General features: G+C 39.1%; 2 protein-coding genes across 2 annotated transcripts in view; one reads left to right on the top strand and one right to left on the bottom strand.

The window, feature by feature from the left end:
* Nucleotides 1–1484, bottom strand: part of RPAP2 (RNA polymerase II associated protein 2) — a 113557-nt gene extending 112073 nt beyond the window's left edge. The window contains exons 1-2 of the mRNA XM_080657789.1: nucleotides 1348–1484; nucleotides 596–641 (exon numbers count right to left, since the gene is read on the bottom strand). Coding sequence (XP_080513915.1) covers nucleotides 596–641; nucleotides 1348–1420 — 119 coding nt within the window. The 5' untranslated portion in view covers nucleotides 1421–1484. The remainder of the gene's footprint in view (nucleotides 1–595; nucleotides 642–1347) is intronic.
* A 49-nt stretch (nucleotides 1485–1533) lies between these two features.
* GLMN (glomulin, FKBP associated protein) overlaps nucleotides 1534–18837 on the top strand; it is a 56590-nt gene continuing 39286 nt past the window's right edge. The window contains exons 1-6 of the mRNA XM_080655481.1: nucleotides 1534–1614; nucleotides 2421–2486; nucleotides 2905–3030; nucleotides 10455–10571; nucleotides 11882–11990; nucleotides 18366–18606. Coding sequence (XP_080511607.1) covers nucleotides 2448–2486; nucleotides 2905–3030; nucleotides 10455–10571; nucleotides 11882–11990; nucleotides 18366–18606 — 632 coding nt within the window. The 5' untranslated portion in view covers nucleotides 1534–1614; nucleotides 2421–2447. The remainder of the gene's footprint in view (nucleotides 1615–2420; nucleotides 2487–2904; nucleotides 3031–10454; nucleotides 10572–11881; nucleotides 11991–18365; nucleotides 18607–18837) is intronic.

The raw sequence follows: 18837 nt of genomic DNA, 5'->3' as shown, positions 1-18837 counted from the left end.
CCACCTTCCCTGCCAACCTCCAGCTAAATTAGATTCTGGTTATGAGTTCCTACTACTTTATAGCGCTTATCACAATTTGTAATTATGTATTTCTTTGTGATAATTTAATTGGTATGTATCTGCTCCACTAGATAGGAACTGTGTCTATTCTATTCAAAATTATATCCCCAGGACCTAACAGCTCTGGCATATCTTACACTAAGTAACTTGAAAAAAAATTAGTAAATTAAGGCCAACGCCAACACTTCATAAAATACCACAGATATGTATTTTTAAATTCATACTCACAGACTATTCCTATTCTAGAAAACTTTTGTGACAAGAGATAAATCCAAGAGGCTGAAAATATGCACCTTTCTACAGACACTCATACCTTCATTAGAAATCTAAAAGTGTCTGATTTAGATTTTCTTAAAGCATGTAGCAGGGGGTTGTAATAGTCTATGTGAGAATTTATAATGCTTCCTAGATCTTCCCCTTCTAATAATAATTTTCTTTTAAGGTAGCATCCATTACTGTTTTTAAAAATTGTTCAATTAATAGGAGATAAACAGTCAAATGAATACAGTTGTCCAAATACTAGTAGTTCTCATACCTTTTAGAAGCATCTTCCTGTTTCAAGGTACTTGTCTGTTTAGTACCTAAAATTAAAACAAAGAAACAGTAGGTTAAGTTCTACCCAAATACATTAGATTACAGGACAGATTCCTGCCCATCTTTTTCTCTTTTCCACATATTCCATTTCCAATCCTGTGTGTAAATCAAGTGACATGGAATGGGAATCCAATTTGTATTTGTAAGTTAATTACTCCAGAACAGTTCCTGGTTAACATGTATCTCTTTCGGGGTTGAATTTTCTCTTGTAACATAGTGCAGTTATGCACTCCTGAAAATCTGAGATATGGGTGCTTTTAGGGGTAACCTCTCTCCGTCCCCCAAATAATTCACTTCCCGGTAAGAAGGGAGGAGCCTCTCTTATACCTCAGGGAAGCGGGGCCCCAAAGCAGCAGTGCGACTGGAAGGAGGACCAGTGCCAGGTTCCAGGGCGGCTGCCCACGGGGCCCGGGTCACCTGCCCAGCTTGGCGACCCCAGCCCTAGGCCCACGGGGCCTCCCCTGCCCTTTCCCTCAGAGCCGGGCACAGCCCTTCTGGGACAACCCTAGAACGCCAGGGTAAGGAGTTGGGGGGTCTGGCCGCAGGTCTTTCCCGGGAGGCGCGAGGCGGCGGAGGGCGCTCTCGGCCTTCTCCGGCCTTGGGAGCCTTTCGGGGCGCCCCGCGCGCCTCAGTCTGGAACTCAGTAGGGGCTGGCTCTCGGGGTCCAACGTGGGAAGAGGCCCGTGAGCCTACCTGCGGCCTTTCGAGAGACGCGGTGGGCCCGGGCCTTGAGGCCGCTCGGGGACTGCCCGGCAGATTCAGCCATGGGGCGCGTCGTCTGCCGCTCGGGACCGACCCTGGCGTCTCCCTCCGAGGCCCCGCCTCCCTGTCGTAGCGCGGGGCGGGGCTGGGGCGGACCAGTGGGCGGGCCCGACTCGTGGGCGGGGCCTGGGGCGGGGCCCAGAGCGGCTGCGCGGCCAGAGGAGGTGGAGGAAGACGTAGAAGCAAGAGGCCCGGCCGGTAAGTGGGCGCAGACGGAGGTCCTCGGCGGCCGGGGCCCGCGGCAGACCTTGTGGCGCGGGGATGCGGCGCGACGGGCGGATTAGGCCCGGCGAAGTGGTGGGGCCCGAACGCCGAGGCCATTGACAGTCGGGAGAAATGGCTTCCCTTGGATGTCGCCCGCACGCGCGCTGGGGTTTAGCCGCCCCACTGCGGGTCTGGGGCCGGGCTTCCACGCCAGGAGAAAGGCTGGGCTGCGGGAATGGGACGGGGTTCCCCTGAGTTCACGGACTGGATTAGTTATTTTGGGGACCGCATCTCTTAATGAAAATGTCCCGATCACTTGGCATGGAGGGCATCTGAACTTTCCCCACCGCTAGGTGAGTTGTATTGACTTCAATTTTTGTCAAGTGGGGACATTACAATATAAAAAACTCCCTATTGATTAGAAGTGATCTCAAGCCCAACTTTTGGAAATAGTTTCAGAAATGAAATACTTTGCATTTTTAATGCACTTTGTATAATCCATATTTGCGATCCTTTTGGAGGTGCTCCAGATTATTTTTTTTCCAGTTGTTTCTCTTAGAACTACTCTAAGCAAAACCATGCTTTTAAGAAAACCTAAAAGATGAAACAGGAGGTTTTTAAAAAAATGATTTTTATTATCTTAGGCTAACATACAACTAACTTTCAATAAAAGCATTTTAGCTTTAAAACTTTTTTCTTCATTGTACTTACTAATAATTCATCAGAATGAAATATAACATTAATACTTCAATGTAATATCTCTGGTAGTTAACAGTGTGCTTTATCTTGATACATTTCAGCATCAGAACTAGGAAAAACAACGAGGAATGGCTGTGGAAGAACTTCAATCCATAATAAAGAGATGTGTAAGTAATTCCTTCTTTTTTTTCTTTTTGTAAAGTTAAATACCTTCCAAAATACTATCAGAAGGGCACAGATTATTTTTAATTACACTTTCTGTCATTCAATTTGTTTATCTTCTTTAATCCTTGTTTTTTTTGACCTGTGGAAAAGCATGAGGACAGAAAGGCAGATTGGATTATTTGTCCACGTGACATACTCCTCTAAATAACCTTTAAAATATTTAATATCGGTCCTTACAGATTTCTTTGACACAGAGGATTTCAAGATCATTCATTAAAGTATTTATTAGGCTAATCAGAATTTTTATATATATGTTTATGTGCAACTTACCTAGAATTTTCAGAGATAAAATAAATCAAGTAGTTATTATGTTTTTATTTGCCTAAACATGTTTGGTTTTGTTTATTTTGTCTTTGCCAGCAAATCTTAGAAGAGCAAGACTTCAAAGAAGAAGATTTTGGCCTATTTCAGTTAGCAGGCCAAAGATGCATAGATGAAGGCCACATAGACCAGCTATTAGAAGTTATTCAAAATGAAAAGAATAAGGTAAGTATGAACTTTGTGTGTACTTTCAGTCTTTTACTAGGAAGGGAATAGTCACATGATGCTATTATTATTCATCCACTCATTTATTCATCAAACATTTAAAAATCAACTTAAGCCCAGCCGGTGTGGCTCACTGTTTGAGCATCGACCTATGAACCAGGAGGTCATGGCTTGATTCCCAGTCAGGGCACATGCCCGGGTCCAGGTACTTGCCCGGGTTGCGGGCTCGATCCCCAGTGAGGGGCTTGCAGGAGGCAGCTGATCAGTGATTCTCTCTTATCATTGATGTTTCTATCTCTCCATCTCCATTTCCCTCTGAAATAAAAAAAATATATATTAAAAAATAAAAATCAACTTAAATTTCCATAGTAGAAAGCTGGAAAAACAAACAAAAAAAAGAATTAGGACTATTAGTATATTTTAAGATACAGTCTGGTGGAAGAGATAAACATGTAAACAACCAGAGAATAACTGAAATTAGTGCTATAGTTAAAGTATAATTAAAGTACTTTACAAGAGCAGGGATTAATCCTGGTTAAGCACCAAAAGTGGCATTTGGATCATTAATTTACTTTGAGAAATATAAATATCAAGAAGGCTAGAAATTCATTTTTGGTGATTAGCACATTCTTTTCCTTCAGCCAGTTATACATAGAAAACCAAATATCAAGTAGGTTAGTGTTTGACATGAGGAGAGTTGGATAACCTTACTGACCAATATCATCCAGCTACAGTTATCTGAGAAGTCTTTTCCCCACAATGGAAAAGTATCTTTTTGGGATCAGAAACAACTTTTTTTTCAGACACAGTTTTGGCAACACTGCCGAATTTTGTGTCTTTGGACTTCTCTTACACAAGGGAAGACTATCTTCTTTCCAGGAACACACTATTTTTTTTTTTTTTTTCATTTATAGTGCTTTTATTTATACAGAAGTTTTCTTTGTTGCCATCACAATCTAGTCATGCTGACCTGTGATTATATCCAGGGCACCTTGATTGTGTTTAGGAGAAAAAATTAGGACATTTTATTTAAAACATTTGTTTGTTTTTTAAATATATTTTTATTGATTTCAGAGAGAAAGGGAAAGGGAGAGAGAGAGAGAAACATCAATAATGAGAATCACTGATTGGCTGCCTCCTGCATGCCCCCCACTGGGGATCGAATCCAGGACCCTTCAGTCCACAGGCTGAGGCTGTATCCACTGAGCCAAACCAGCTAGGGCAAAAACATTTGTTTTTGATGTGTTTACAGTTCCTTTGTAGCCCAAAATAAAGTAAATGTAATGTTTTCTTTAACTCCTTGAGGATAACCTTTGAAAGTACCTTACTTTTAGCCAATAATAATAAAATTAATAATAGCTAATATTTATTATTTACTATGTGCCTGATGCTGTCTTAAGTACTTTACATCTGTTAACTCATTTAGCCTCTCCAGAATCCCATAATGTACTACTATTAAATTCATCTAATCTAATAATAGAGGAATATGCAAATTTGTCCATTACAGCGTCACGTCACAACTGAATCAGCAGGCTGCTTCCCCGCCCTCTGCTCAGGCAGCTGCAAGGCCCAGGGTAGGATAGGATATGATAGGAGTAGATAAGAAAGGAGAGGGAGAGGAAGGCAGGCCTGCATGCAGACAGGCCGAGAGGAGAAACAGAAAAACAGAAAGGGAACAAGAAAAAGACGCAGGAATGGAAAAGGGAAGGAAACTGCACGTGGAAGGTGGCAACTGCAGGGGGCGGTGAGGAAGGGGGGGGATGGGCAGAGCAGGTGCACCCTTCGAGGGGCGAGGCACAGGTGGCGGAGAGCGGGGAGCCCCACCCAGACCAGTGGGAGGAGGGTGTTGGCAAGGAGGCACCGACGGGTCCGGGACGGAGTGGAGGATGGTCCGAGGCCTTCGCCACAGCAGTGCCTGGGCTGTGTGGGCCTCAGCCACCCTCGCTGGGCCTGGCGTCCCAGGCAGGGGATGGGAGCAGGATAGCGGCGGGGAGAAGGATGATGGAACAGAAGTAGGAAATAAGGAGGAAAGAAAAGTTTATAAATGATGAGTCAGTAGGAAAAAGTGTTACATAAAGGAGAGAGAAAAATTGTGTGAGAGGAAGAAGCCAATAAGGAAGTCAAATACAATTGTGTGTGAAGGGGATAAGATTAAAAATAAAAAAAGTTAGTAGGGGCAACCAGGCCGGCAGGGGAGGGCAGTTAGGTGGATCAGGCAGGCAGGCAGGTGAGTGGTTAGGAGCCAGAGATCCCAGATTGTGAGAGGGATCCCAGATTGGAGAGGGTGCAGGTCAGGCTGAGGGATGCCCCCCCGCCCCCGCCCCCAATGCAGAATTTCATGCACCGGGCCTCTAGTTTTGTAGATAAGGAAACAGTCGCTGAAAGGTAAGTGACTTGCCCCCAAATCCAGGACTTAGACCTATGCAGCCTGGTTTCAGAACTCCTAACCACTCTGTTCTGCCTCCAGTTATCACCATATCACACTTGCAAAGAAGTTTTAGAGTACATCAGAGGGGATTCATTGATTGTGGGGGTGAGAGAGAGTGAGGCATCAAAGATGGCTGGGTTTCTAGTCTCTGAGCGGATAATGTATCCCAAACAGAAAAAGGCAACCTAAAAGGGGAAAGTCTCCTGAAGGAAAACAAGTGAGATTACTTTAGAAATGTTGAGTTTAAGATGCAGCAGGCAATTGAAAAATAGTTTTGAACTCAAGAGAAAAATAGATTAAGATGTAGATTTGTGCATGACTGTTAGAGACTAGAGGCCCGGTGCACAAAATTTGTGCACTCTGTGGGGAGGGGGGGGGGTCCCGCAGCCCAGCTTGCACCCTTTTGCAGTCTGGGAGCCCTCAGGGAATGTACGACTGACAGCTTAGTATTGCCACGGAGGTGGGAGAGGCTCCCGCCACCACCGCTGGCTTGCCAGCCGTGAGCCCAGCTTCTGGCTGAGTGGCGCTCCCCCTGTGGGAGTGCACTGACCACCAGGGGGCAGCTCCTGTGTTGAGCATCTGCTCCCTGGTGGTCAGTGCACACCATAGCAACTGGTCATTCTGCCATTCGGTTGATATGCATGTTAGCCTTTTATTATATAGGATTAGGTGACTCTGTTAGATTTAAGCATAACGAGGTTTATTTAATCTTAATAGCTTTAGAATCACCTTTGTAATGTGTAGTCTGCTAAATTCAAAAGTTCAGATATTGATAAGACAGTGTTTAAAACTGACTACAGTTTGCCCTGGCCTGTGTGGCTTGGTTGGTTGGGCATTGTCCCTTGCATCAAAAAGGGTTGCTGATTCCATTCCTGGTCAGGGCATGGGTTGCAGGCTCTATCCTCAACTGGGGGCATGCAGTGGCAGTAGATCAATGTTTCTTTCTCTCTCTCCCTCTCCCTTCCTCTTCCTCTAAAAACAAAAAACAAAAAACCCGGCCGGTGTGCTCAGTGGTTGAGCATCGACCTATGAACCAGGAGGTCACGGTCTGATTCCCCATCAGGGCACATGCCTGGGCTGCAGGCTCAATCTCCAGTAGGGGGCATGCAGGAGGCAACTGATCAATGATTCTCATCATTGATATTTCTGTCTCTCTCTCCCTCTCCCTTCCTCTGTGAAATCAATTAAAAAATATATTAAATAAATAAATAAAACTGATTACAACTGAATTTTCTTGCCAGGTGACAGAGTTAAGATTGATTAAGATTTACTATTAATCTGCTTTATGTGAAATGTTCTTCTGAGAAAGCCATATGAATAGTTTGTCCTAAGACATTGTAGTGCCAGAGTTTTTCAATATTGGCACTATTGATGTTTTATAGCAATCCTTACCCCCATTAAATGACAATAAAAAATGTCTCCAGACTGCCACATATTCCCTGATAGGTAGGGAACAAAATTGCCGCCATTGAAAACCACGAGCATAGTGGGAAAAACATGGGCTTTGGAGCTGGACAGACTTATATGCAAATCCTGCTTCTACCACATGTTAGTTGTTGGACATGAGGCATGTCAGTAATCTCTAAACTTTAGCATTCTCTCCTGTCAATTAGGGATAATAATCTTACCCTATAAGTTTGTTAATATTAAACTAAACAAGTTTTAGGTCATGGATTGTCATTATTTTCCCTTCCTCATAACTATTTACTATTTACATAATGACTGGATACCTTGCAGCTGAGATTATATTTGTAAAATATTTTATCAAAATTATTTTTTAGCTCAGATACACAAATCTTATTCAAATCTTAAATTTATCTTATAGTTAATTATGCTCCAAGACTCACTCATAGGGTAGAAAGGGAAAGAAGTACTTAGTTGGCAAAGTAGTCTCATAACAACTAGTTAAGTTTTCAAAAAGTGAGATAGGCACTCATTTGTGGAATATAATGAACATTATAAACTGATGAACAAAAATAGATACAGAGACAAAAAAGCATCGAACAGATGTCAAACTTCAGTGGGAAGGCAGGGGAGGGGAGAGGGGTGGGGGTAAGAGATCAACCAAAGGACTTGTATGCATACATATAAGCATAACCAATGGACACATACACTAAGGAGGTGGTGAGGGCATGTGCCAGGAGGTGGGGGTGGTGCGGGGGGAGGTCAATGGGGGAAAAAGGAGACATTTGTAATACTATATGTAATACTTTAAACAATAAAATAAAACTTAAAAAAAAGTGAGATAGGCTTATTTAATAAGTAATGGTGGAGCAAATATTTAGTAATTTTTAAAAAATTAACTGCATTGCCAAAACTGGTTTGGCTCAGTGGATAGAGCGTCGGCCTGCGGACTGAAGGTCCCGGGTTCGATTCCGGTCAAGGGCATGTACCTTGGTTGCGGGCACATCCCCAGTGGGAGGTGTGCAGGAGGCAGCTGATCGATGTTTCTCTCTCATCGATGTTTCTGGCTCTCTATTCCTCTCCCTTCCTCTCTGTAAAATATGAATAAAATATATTTTAAAAAAATTAACTGCATAACAAATGCCCGATTAGTAAGGACCTAAAAATTAAAATCCAAGCTTTACACACAAAAAAAACCCAGAATAAAACAGAACAGAATATCAAGTCTTTGATGGGAGGATACTTTGTTACACTTAAAAAATAACAGACATCTTTCAACCTGTATTTATGGAATACATATTTTGTAATAGGCCCTACTCTAGCTGTTGGGAATAGAAATAGCAGAACAAAACTCAGTGACCCTGTGGATCTTAAATGCTAAGGAAGACAAGATATGTACAAGATAAATAAATTATATAGTATGTTAGAAAGTGATAAACACCATAGAGAAAAATAAAGCTTGGTTAGGGGGTTGCATAGAGATTTGAAGGAAGCAGGGGTATAAGCTATGGGACTATCTGGGAGAAGAGTGCCAGGTAGAAGAACTAACTAGTAGGAAAAGAATATTCAGAGAGATCAACTGGGCTGTCTTTCCCATTAAGTAAAAAGCATGATTACTATTAGTTTTTAAAATATCTAAGTCTTCATTTTATACCATAGTTCCAACATAATACTCATTAAGTAAAAAGAAAGGTGAAATAATCTGTTTTTTTAAAACTTAAATGAATGTTTATAGATCTAAAGAGGGAATTTCATTTTAGACCTAAAAGAAGAAAAGGGACCACCACCACCAACAAAAATCAATGTATTTTGCTATTTAAAAATAAGGACCAAAACACCAAATAATTATTTGTCATAAATACATCTAAATGAATATTAACATCTAAGAAACTCATGCAGATTGATAAAAGTTTTTTTAATTGATTTTAGAGAGGGAGGAAAGGAGAGAGAGAGAGAAAACATTGATGTGAGAGAGATACATTGATTGGCTGTCTCCTGTGCCCTGACCAAGGATTGAACATGCAACCTAAGTATGTGACCAGACTGGGAATCGAACCCATGAGCTTCCCTTACTGGATGATGCTCCAACCTATCCAGCCACACTGGCCAGGGAGATAAGACAGTTTTGTTTTTTTTTAACTAAAATGTCCATTTAATAAATGAGCAAAGATGGAAACATGATATTTCCTCTCGTGAACTGTGTGTTCATGTACACTAACATCTAGCCAGCCGTGGGCAAACTACGGCCCGCGGCCGGATCCGGCTGTTCTGTCCGGTTCTCTTGCTCTCCCCTCCGCTCCTTTACTTTGAATTTATATTAGTTCACACAAACACTCCATCCATGCTTTTGTTCCGGCCCTCCGGTCCAGTTTAAGAACCCATTGTGGCCCTCGAGTCAAAAAGTTGGCCCACCCCTGATAGTCACTTGTTCTCTAGGACATGTTAAGTCTTACACCTTTACACATTGCCTTTGCAGAGCCTTTAATGTATTTCCCACCTATTTAGACTTCTCTGTTTCTCTAACAAGCCTTAGCTTAGCCATTGCCTCTTCTGGGAAACCTCTCTTGCCTTCCCCAGATGGAAGTGACTATTCTCCTGCTATACCTTATACTCTACTGATATTACCTTATAAGGTTAAGGTGACAGAGGGGGTATTATTGTACCTATTTGTCCTCTTTCTAGATACTTATTTTTTTTTTACAAATGAACTAGAATGTAAACTCTGAGGAGAGATCTTAACTGATGTGTTCCTTGCTTTAGTTCTAGCACATAGAATATTCTAGGGACCTGACATAGTACATGCTTGATAAATATTGATGAGTTGAAGTATTATGCCGGCCAGAGAAGTGGAATATATTGTTGATAGTTTTGAAAATCAGTGATTTTTATAATGAATGTGAACCACTAATTATGAAGGTATACTTTAACTTGTGTGGTAAGCATTCTGAAATATCTTTGAAAATAGAAGCACTATGTATATAGGAGAGAAAATTAATGAAATGGCATCCTCTCCTTTTACATAAGTTGCATGATTATAATATATTTAGAGATTGTCCAGGGAACTTTAAGAGGTTTGTGATCATTGGCTAGATTTCTTTATGGTAAGGGAGTAAAATTCTCCATGAAAATTAAGTACTTGCTCATATTAAGCTAATGAATTCTCTTGTTGGAAATAGAGGACTTATTTAAATCTTGGGAAAAACCAACTTACCTAATTAAAAGTTCGTCTGCCTTTTCTCTGTGAAAGTTTTAAAATATTGATTATCTGTTAGCAGCCAACCCTAGGAATTCAGTGGTGAAACATAGGATTTGCTTGCTTCATCTTTTCTACTTAGAAGAAATTCTAAATTCCTCCAATTTAAGAAAGCTTTTTTAAAAAATACATTTCTATTGATTTCAGAGAGGAAGGGAGAGGAGAGAGAGACAGAAACATCAATGATAAGAAAGGCAACCTGGGCATGTGCCCTTGATCAGAATCGAACCTGGGACCCTCAGTCTGTGGGCTAACACTTTACCCACTTAGCCAAAGAAAGCTCACCGTGAGCATCCTGTAGATGGTAGTATTTGCTTTACTCTGAACATGTTATTACAGGTCATCATCAAGAATATGGGCTGGAATCTTGTTGGTCCTGTTGTTCGATGCCTTTTATGGAATAATAAGGAAGATGATAAAAGAAAATATTTTCTGCTGCTTGATTTATTGGTAAAGGTAAGTTAACAAAACTGCGTTTTCTGTCACAATACGCATCAGTATTTTATAATTTTATTTACTGTTTAATACTTGTTTTGTTTTTGGTGAGAAAGCTTTTAGTTGATGAAAATATAGGAGGGAACTGTGAAGAAAGGTGCAACCTTATTGATTGGATGGACAGATCCATTTCAGTTTCCCCAAATTTTCTGGATATAAGAAGTATCTAACCTTCAATTTAGAATCTCCAAGAAGAGACCTAAGAAGCTCTATTTTTAATAAGTAATTTATTGTATAGATGTGGAACTCAAAGCTTAGAGAGGTAGTTCCAGGCCACACTGATCATTTGGCAACATTGGAACTAGATTCAAATTTCAGTCTTTGCTCTGTGATATGTTCCCTAAAAGAATATGAAAAACACAATCACAGTGAAAATAGGAATAGGGAGTAGATTAGTTATGACTGACAACTTTAGAAAGCAGCTCTAAAAAGTTTAGAATTATAAGTAAAAAATGCTGATCAAGAAAGAAAAATTCTGAGAAAAATGACATTATAAGAATCTACTTTGAGATCAGTGCAAATAAATAAAAATATATACCTGGAAAGAGGGAACTCCATCTACATATTAACTTATTAACTAAAAAGGCTCTTTGCCGAAACCGGTTTGACTCAGTGGATAGAGCGTCGGCCTGCGGACTGAAGGGTCCCGGGTTCGATTCCGGTCAAGGGCATGTACCTTGGTTGCGGGCACATCCCCAGTGGGAGGTGTGCAGGAGGCAGCTGATCGATGTTTCTCTCTCATCGATGTTTCTGGCTCTCTATCCCTCTCCCTTCCTCTCTGTAAAATATCAATAAAATATATTAAAAAAAATAAAACACAAAGCAAGTGAGGTCATAAGATACAGCTATGCTCAGAAAGGACAAAAGAGACTGCATTTATTTAAATACCATGACAATGTGAGATAAAAATAGATCCACCCTCTGGGAGCTCTGGATGCACCTTCAGAGTAGACAGGCAAAACTCAAAGGAAAAGCTCTGGTGATCAGACTCCCTTCACATTCCTTTACCTTTTCCTTTGACAAGGAATTTAAGTCTCCAAATTGTAGTTGTCTGTTACAGACCCTTTAACTTTTGACTTCTTGTTTTATATTGAATTGATAATCACAGATTCGGTTTTCTGTTGTATTTTTTTAACAGATATATGAGGTGTTTTACTGTTAAGCAAAAAATAATCAGATTTTCTCAGTATATGCCTTCTTTTAAAAATAGTAATCATGTGGCTTTAAATACAACTTGTATTAAACAGGTTCAATTGTGAATATTTTTATAGTTATGTAATCCAAAGGAATTATTGTTGGGTTTGCTTGAACTGATTGAAGAGCCCTCTGGAAAACAGATATCCCAAATTATTCTTCTTTTACTTCAGCCATTACAAACAGGTAATGAGTATTTTGATATCTAAGTGTTTTTTATTTTCTGTGTAAGTGCCTTGATGTTATTCCAAAATGTCAGTATTGCCGGGGGTCTTGATCCAGCATATGGAAGGGTTCAGGAATCCAGAGAAGCGCTGTGTGTAAATTAAATAAGAGTCCAGAGACGAAACAATTTTGGGGGGCCAGAGAAGACTTAGCTAAAGGAACTAAGTTCCCCTTGTCTCAGGACCTCTTGCTTTTTATTAACACAAATTGTCCTAAGGCAAAGTAGATATACACTTCAAAGGCCAGGGTTTGGTATACAGAATCCATTGTCAGATTATGAGGTTTAGAAGAATTACCTTCGGCTGTTCAGGTGTTTGGCCAGGAGGAGGCAATAACATGTAGATTAAGATGCCCTTAGCTGTCTGGCAGCAAGCAATCAATTTATGCATCCTTTTCAGGTTTGGGGAAATGCCCTCAGCTATTTCCAGATGATTCAGCCCTGCTGACATGCTGGAATTGGCTTCTGGCATCTCACCCTTTTTGATTTTATAAATTTAACAAGAATGTATGTTTTAAGATTTTTAAATTCAATGGAAAGGATAGAGTTCTATCATGTCCCTTTAAATTGTTGCCAGGCGTTAAAGGAATCAGTCTGTAGTCAATTTCTTTCTGGGACAACAGTTCTTTGAGTCCCAATTTCAATGTCCAACAGTTCCTTATGTGTACATGCCAGCAATGATATTCTAGTTCTGGATGGTGGGCAAATGGTGGCAATGCAGGATCTGACCTTTCCTGGTTTGGTCCTGGGCAACCTGCAGTGACGCACAGCTGCTGACTGCTAGTATGGCAAGGTGTCTTCACCATCTCCCATCTCTGGACTGTTCCTCCTCTTGTCTTGGGGGCCACTGCTATTCTGTGGTTGGAGCAATCTGGTCAGTTTCTCTCTGGGATTCGTTGTTGCAGGAATCCACAAGGGCTTGAAGGAGTTTTCTGGAAATATACAAACATATTCTCGACCAAAGGTTAATAAAGGAATCTTTTCTATAAATTAGACTTGGGATCCTTTTTATTTTTGCCCAAATGATTTTCCTTTGGCTTATTTTGACACCATGTGTGTCTTCATGGGTGTCTTGCTATCAGCATTACAAGTGAAAATTAATTTTCAAAGTAAAAAATTTAAAGCAATTAAGGCTTGATGTAATTTACTTACAGGATATTTTACCACTATCCCCCCTTTTTTATTAGGAGGCTTTTGGAAATCTTACAATGCAGTCTTGATAATTTTTTTTTTAATTTTCTGTAAAGAAATATGACTGCTCTGAATTCATTGCATGTTAAGCAGTCTTTACCATGAGATGAACCATCAATAAAAAATTAGTTAATGCTTCAGGAACAGTTTCCTGTCCAGTACAACAAAGTTCTTTTGAATATTCACTTATTTCAATTAGCCAATTTAAATCAATCTGAAATAAGGTTAATTTTTTAACTTTACTTGTCCTAGGTTATGGACAGTAAATGAAATTAATTAAATTTCTGCTATTGATCTTTGAGTAACTTTATATAAACTTTGTTTTGGGAGACAAAAATACAAACTACTTTTCTTTTTGAGGCCTAATATATTGACTTTTAATTACAGTTTTCCAGACACTAGAAGGAAATCTTTTTTTATTCTCTTTCACAACAATTTCTTAGGCTGCATTTAGAGAGTTTCTTTTAAGAGTTTTTCTCTTTCTTTTTTACAGCAAACAACAAATGTAACAAATATGGTTGCTTTTTGGATATTTACTAATACTGCTAGGCTATGTAGTCACATTAAATGACTCCCCTTACGTTTATGGTGACTACTATTTATTGTCAGATTAGTACTTTAACAACAATCTTTAGTTTACCCTGTAAATATTAGTGGAAGAGATTTCAAATTTTTCCAATTTCTCCTTTTTATTAAGCTTAGAATTATATTTTTAAAGAGTATCCCCTTTGGCTTATTTGCATATACAAAGGAATTATGGGAGGTCTCAGTAACTTTCTTAGAAGACTTCACTAGGATCAAATTGCTTACAAAAATATTGGCTTCTCATATAACTTAATTTATATGAGACCTTGATTATATTTTAAAAAGCTAATTTATTAAGAAATTTAAGTAGGTATCTTTATTAAAAATCAAAGCAAGTAAATTTATTAAACTTATACATCTGATTCACAAGGCACAAACGCTGCCCCACCTCCAGCCTATTTAAAATGCAGGAGGCTAGAGCTTTTGTCTTTTAAATTTCCATTGCTGAAAAATTTGACTGTATTTAAGAAATATATTGTTACTTTATTTTGCCCTTCTACGAGGCCAAAACCTTCATAACATTTAAAATATATGTATATAAGTAAAATATAGTTATTAATTTTTATTTGATAAAGTTTTTCACGTGATTTCAAGTATATTAGATTGGCTAAATTCAAAATATTTCTTTTAAGAAGAGAGAACAAATTCTTTGAAATCATTTCAGGGCCTGTGAAATGTTCCAAAAGGATCCCTCGGTTATAGCTTTGAAATTTAACTTGGAAAGACCATCAAATATATATATCCTGGAGGTCCGTTGTGCGAAGATTCATGCAATAGGATTTCCTTCACCTGGCTGCCTGCACCGGTTTTCCCCTGGCACGCGGGACCCAGGCCTTCGCTCTGGCCGCCACCTTCCACTTTCGCTAACTCCGGCCAGAGTCTGCAGGCTTTGCTGACAGACCAGCCAACCAGGAGGGAATATGCAAATTAACACGACAAAGGATGCCTGCTATGAGAGGGAAGGCGGGGGGGCAGAGGGAGTTACAGGAGTCTTCGCTTTGCTCTGGCCAGAGCGAGGCTCCTGTAACTCCCTCTGCCCCCCCGCCTTCCCTCTCATAGCAGGCATCCTGCCCTTCCTGGCCACTCCACACCTGGAGCGGCTGGGGGGGCGGGGCCGTTACCATCTTTGTCGTGTTAATTTGCATATTCCCTCCTGGTTGGCTGGTGGGCGTTGCGGAGGTACAGTCAATTTACATATTTCTCTTTTATTAGTGTAGATATATATAATTTAAAGATTATATACTTTTTATGATTATCTTAAAGAATGTCAAATTTTAACTGGTTTTTGTATTAAAAATTTGGTTGAGATCACAGAATTAATCCTTTTTAAATTAGACCAATAAGCAACATATTTTGTTTTCCTAATTCAGAGAAAACACAAAAATTATTTTTTCAAAAATAAATTTCTATACTTGTAGGAATTTAGTTACCACAACTATATAATTTCTCCTAATTTAATTTGAACCTTAAACTTTTAGAGCTGGCAAGTCAAATATTTAGCATTACTCAGATTAGTAATACCTTTATTTTTTAAGAATAAATTTCAAAAGTACAAGACATATTTAATCAATAGATTTAAGACTATCCTCTAGATTTTTTATGAGGCAAATTCAGATTATTGAACAAGTTTTTATCATTTGATTCAGTAAACTTTAAAGTTTTAAGTTGCCAGCAGCTCTGGGAAACCATGTTTGAGGCTGGCAAAACAGATCTGGCCTACCTTGGTCTATTTTGATGTAAATTGGCCACATTCTTTTCTTAGAGATTGCTGCAGGCGGTAAACTTTGGCCTAGCTGCCTAATTTAAAATGACCACATTTTTCCTTAAGAGGTTGCTGCCACGGGAAAAACTGTTTTTGGTTGGCAAGGGCCTAGCCGCTTGACTTTAAAATGACCATATTTTTTCTGTTCAGGGAAGTCAAGAAGCAAACTTGTAGCTATTCAAATGCAAAATTGCTATATTCTTCCTGCCGGTTACTTGCCACTGGGCGGGAAATTTTAAGAGAGCCACATTTTTTCTTTAGAGATTGCCTTGGGAAACCAGCCTTCTTAATTATCAAAGGGCGTAGCCAGTCTTCACCTGGGCTACTTAGATTTTTATAATTAATATATTTTTTCATCTATGGTTCAACAATTTTTCGAGATTTAAATCTAATTATAATTATTTTAAGGCATTTTCTTTGGCAAATTTTTTAACAGAAACTATTTTACTGATTTTCTTGGCAGCTTTAATGTTAACTTTTGAATGTGGTCCATTATTATTTAAATAAACTACTTTTTATTATGGAAATCTTTTGGTCATCTCCGCCATCTTTCTCTTGAGAAAGAGCATTTTGGGTTTGATTCTGTACCATCGCAGAGAGTTAAGTTTAGCTCAAAACCTATCTAAAGTCCAAAAATCGGACAGTTGTGTGCATTTGTTTTAAGCTAGCTTCTATCTTTATGGGCACAGAAATCCCAGACACATTTCTAAATTTTGTAAAACTTTTCATGGCGAGAAGGAAACTTTTTAAATTAGCATACTCAGGAAGTGGGCATCCATATTACAGGATCACCACGTGTCTCCCTTCCCCCACATCCTACTTGCTTTGGGGGAAAATTCAACAACTAATTCTGCCACAGTTCTTTTGCCAATTAAAGGGATGCTTAATAGATAAAGACCGATTTTAAATTTTTTTTTATTTCGCTTTCCAAAGTAATGACTAGCCCTTAGAGTTATTTTTGCCAAATTTTGCTTTTCCCATCGTGGTCTTCTATAGTTCTTAATGCATAAGGGAATATTTTTGTGGCAGAGCTGATAGCTCCGCCCTCTCCAGCCACTTTTGAGATCAGAAGCTGAGGATCCAGCAGTTTTTTAGAAATTACAAATCTTCGATCCTCAAAGAAATTAGGTATTTTATGATTTGAACAAGAAGCCACATTAAAGATGAATTTTGCCTTTTAACTGAATTCTTCCCCATTATAATCTGACTTAAACAAAAAGTATCACCCACACACTTACGGATCTGCGGGCTTCCGAAGCTGACATGGGCTTTACGCACAGTTAATCTTTCCACCATTAATGGTGCTATTTTATCTGCTCAGGTAAATTCTTCTCCAAATTTCCTTCCTTGTCTCGAGCGCCATTTAATGCCAGGGGTCTTGATCCAGCATATAGAAGGGTTCAGGAATCCGGAGAAGCGCTGTGTGTAAATTAAATAAGAGTCCAGAGATGAAACATAATTTTGGAAGGCATTTGGGGGAGCCAGAGCAGTCTTAGCTAAAGGATCTAAGTTCCCCTTGTCTCAGGACCCCTTGCTTTTTATTAACACAAATTGTCCTAAGGCAAAGTAGATAATACACTTCAAAGGCCAGGGTTTGGTATACAGAATCCATTGTCAGATTATGAGGTTTAGAATTACCTTCGGCTGTTCAGGTGTTTGGCCAGGAGGAGGCAATAATATGTAGATTAAGATGCCCTTAGCTGTCTGGCAGCAAGCAATCAATTTATGCATCCTTTTCAGGTTTGGGGAAATGCCCTCAGCTATTTCCAGATGATTCAGCCCTGCTGACATGCTGGAATTGGCTTCCGGCACAGTATACCAAAGTAAAGTTTATGACTAATTATTGAATACTCTGCTTAAACTAGTCATAGCAATGCCAAGTGGAATCCAACTGCTCATAGAAAGATAACAATACCTGACTCAGAGTGGGTACCCAGTAAATATTTTGTTGACAGGCATGCTGGTTTTCATGTACTGTGTTGTAACTTAAAGCTTTTTGTCTAACCTTCCTATCTGCAAATTACATTCTAAAATTTTCTCTAAACATATTTAAAAGATTGCCTCTGTGGTGTCTACAGTGCTCAGTCTAATAGCATTGTGATAGTATGTTGGTTAAGAACAATATCAAGCAGGGCATTGCTCACTCGGCATTGGGAGGTTAGGGTTGAGAACGGCAAGAGTACTATGAAGAATGAAACTACAGGTGTGGAAAGAAAAGGCTTCATGGCTAAGTGTCGTAACAGTATGGTAAGTAAGGCTTGGCAAAGGCAGACAGAATTTATCCCTGGAAAGAGACTGCTTTTTAATTTTATGACCTGCATATAATTTCAGAGTCTGATGGAAGGGCCCAGAATAAGAAATTAGAGTAAATTTGTTTTAAATGTGAATGCGTAGCAGCTTTATACCACTTGAAATATTCAGTATTCTAGAAATATTCAGTCTCCCATTTTTACAGTGTCTTATAGTTTACAAAACACTTTCACTTATTTTATACTTACAACAGCCAAAATATATGGAGAAATGTGTTTCTGGCTTAAGTATGGAACCTGTTGTAAACATACCTAAGTAAGATTTCATGGCATCTGTTGTAAAGTGCCATAATTGTAACATGCTCCATTATTTTATGCATCACAAAGAAAGGGAATAAAAACACTGCCAATTAAGCTATCATGTCATTCTGATTCCAGACTTGTTAAAGTATGGGAAAAAAAAGTGTTATAAATCTACATTAACTGGACTTGTCCCATGTTCAGTGTGCTTGATGAGGCTACCTCAAGTAACAACTTGGTCTCTGTTTTAGTGATACAGAAACTTCATAGCAACAAGTCATATTCAGTTGGATTAGCATTGTCTACCATTTGGAGTCAGCTATCTCTTCTTCCTGTTCCGTACTCAAAAGAACAAATACAAGCAGATGACTATGGCCTTTGTCAGTGCTGCAAGGCCTTAATAGAGTTCACAAAGCCTTTTGTGAAAGAAGTCACTAATGACAAAGAAAACTCACTGGGAAATCAAAGGTTAAAGGATGAATTACTGAAATTGTAAGTATATTTTTAAGAACATTTCACAATGGACTTCAGTTATCTTATGTTTCTTTGTTTTATTTGTTTGCAATGGAAATATAAACCTAGTTTCAAAATTTGAATTTTCAAAGAATATAGGGTTCAGTTGATATAACATGGGCATTTAATGAGGCATTGATATTTTTTTAAATTAAAAACCAAAATCCATTTATTTCATTTGCTTTATATTTTATAAATTGCTTTTACTCA

This window comes from Plecotus auritus (genome assembly GCF_963455305.1).
Source record: "Plecotus auritus genome assembly, chromosome: 2".
Lineage (NCBI taxonomy): Eukaryota > Metazoa > Chordata > Mammalia > Chiroptera > Vespertilionidae > Plecotus > Plecotus auritus.
Note: the sequence above shows the minus strand (reverse complement) of the source record. Positions and strands in the feature narration are given on the sequence as shown.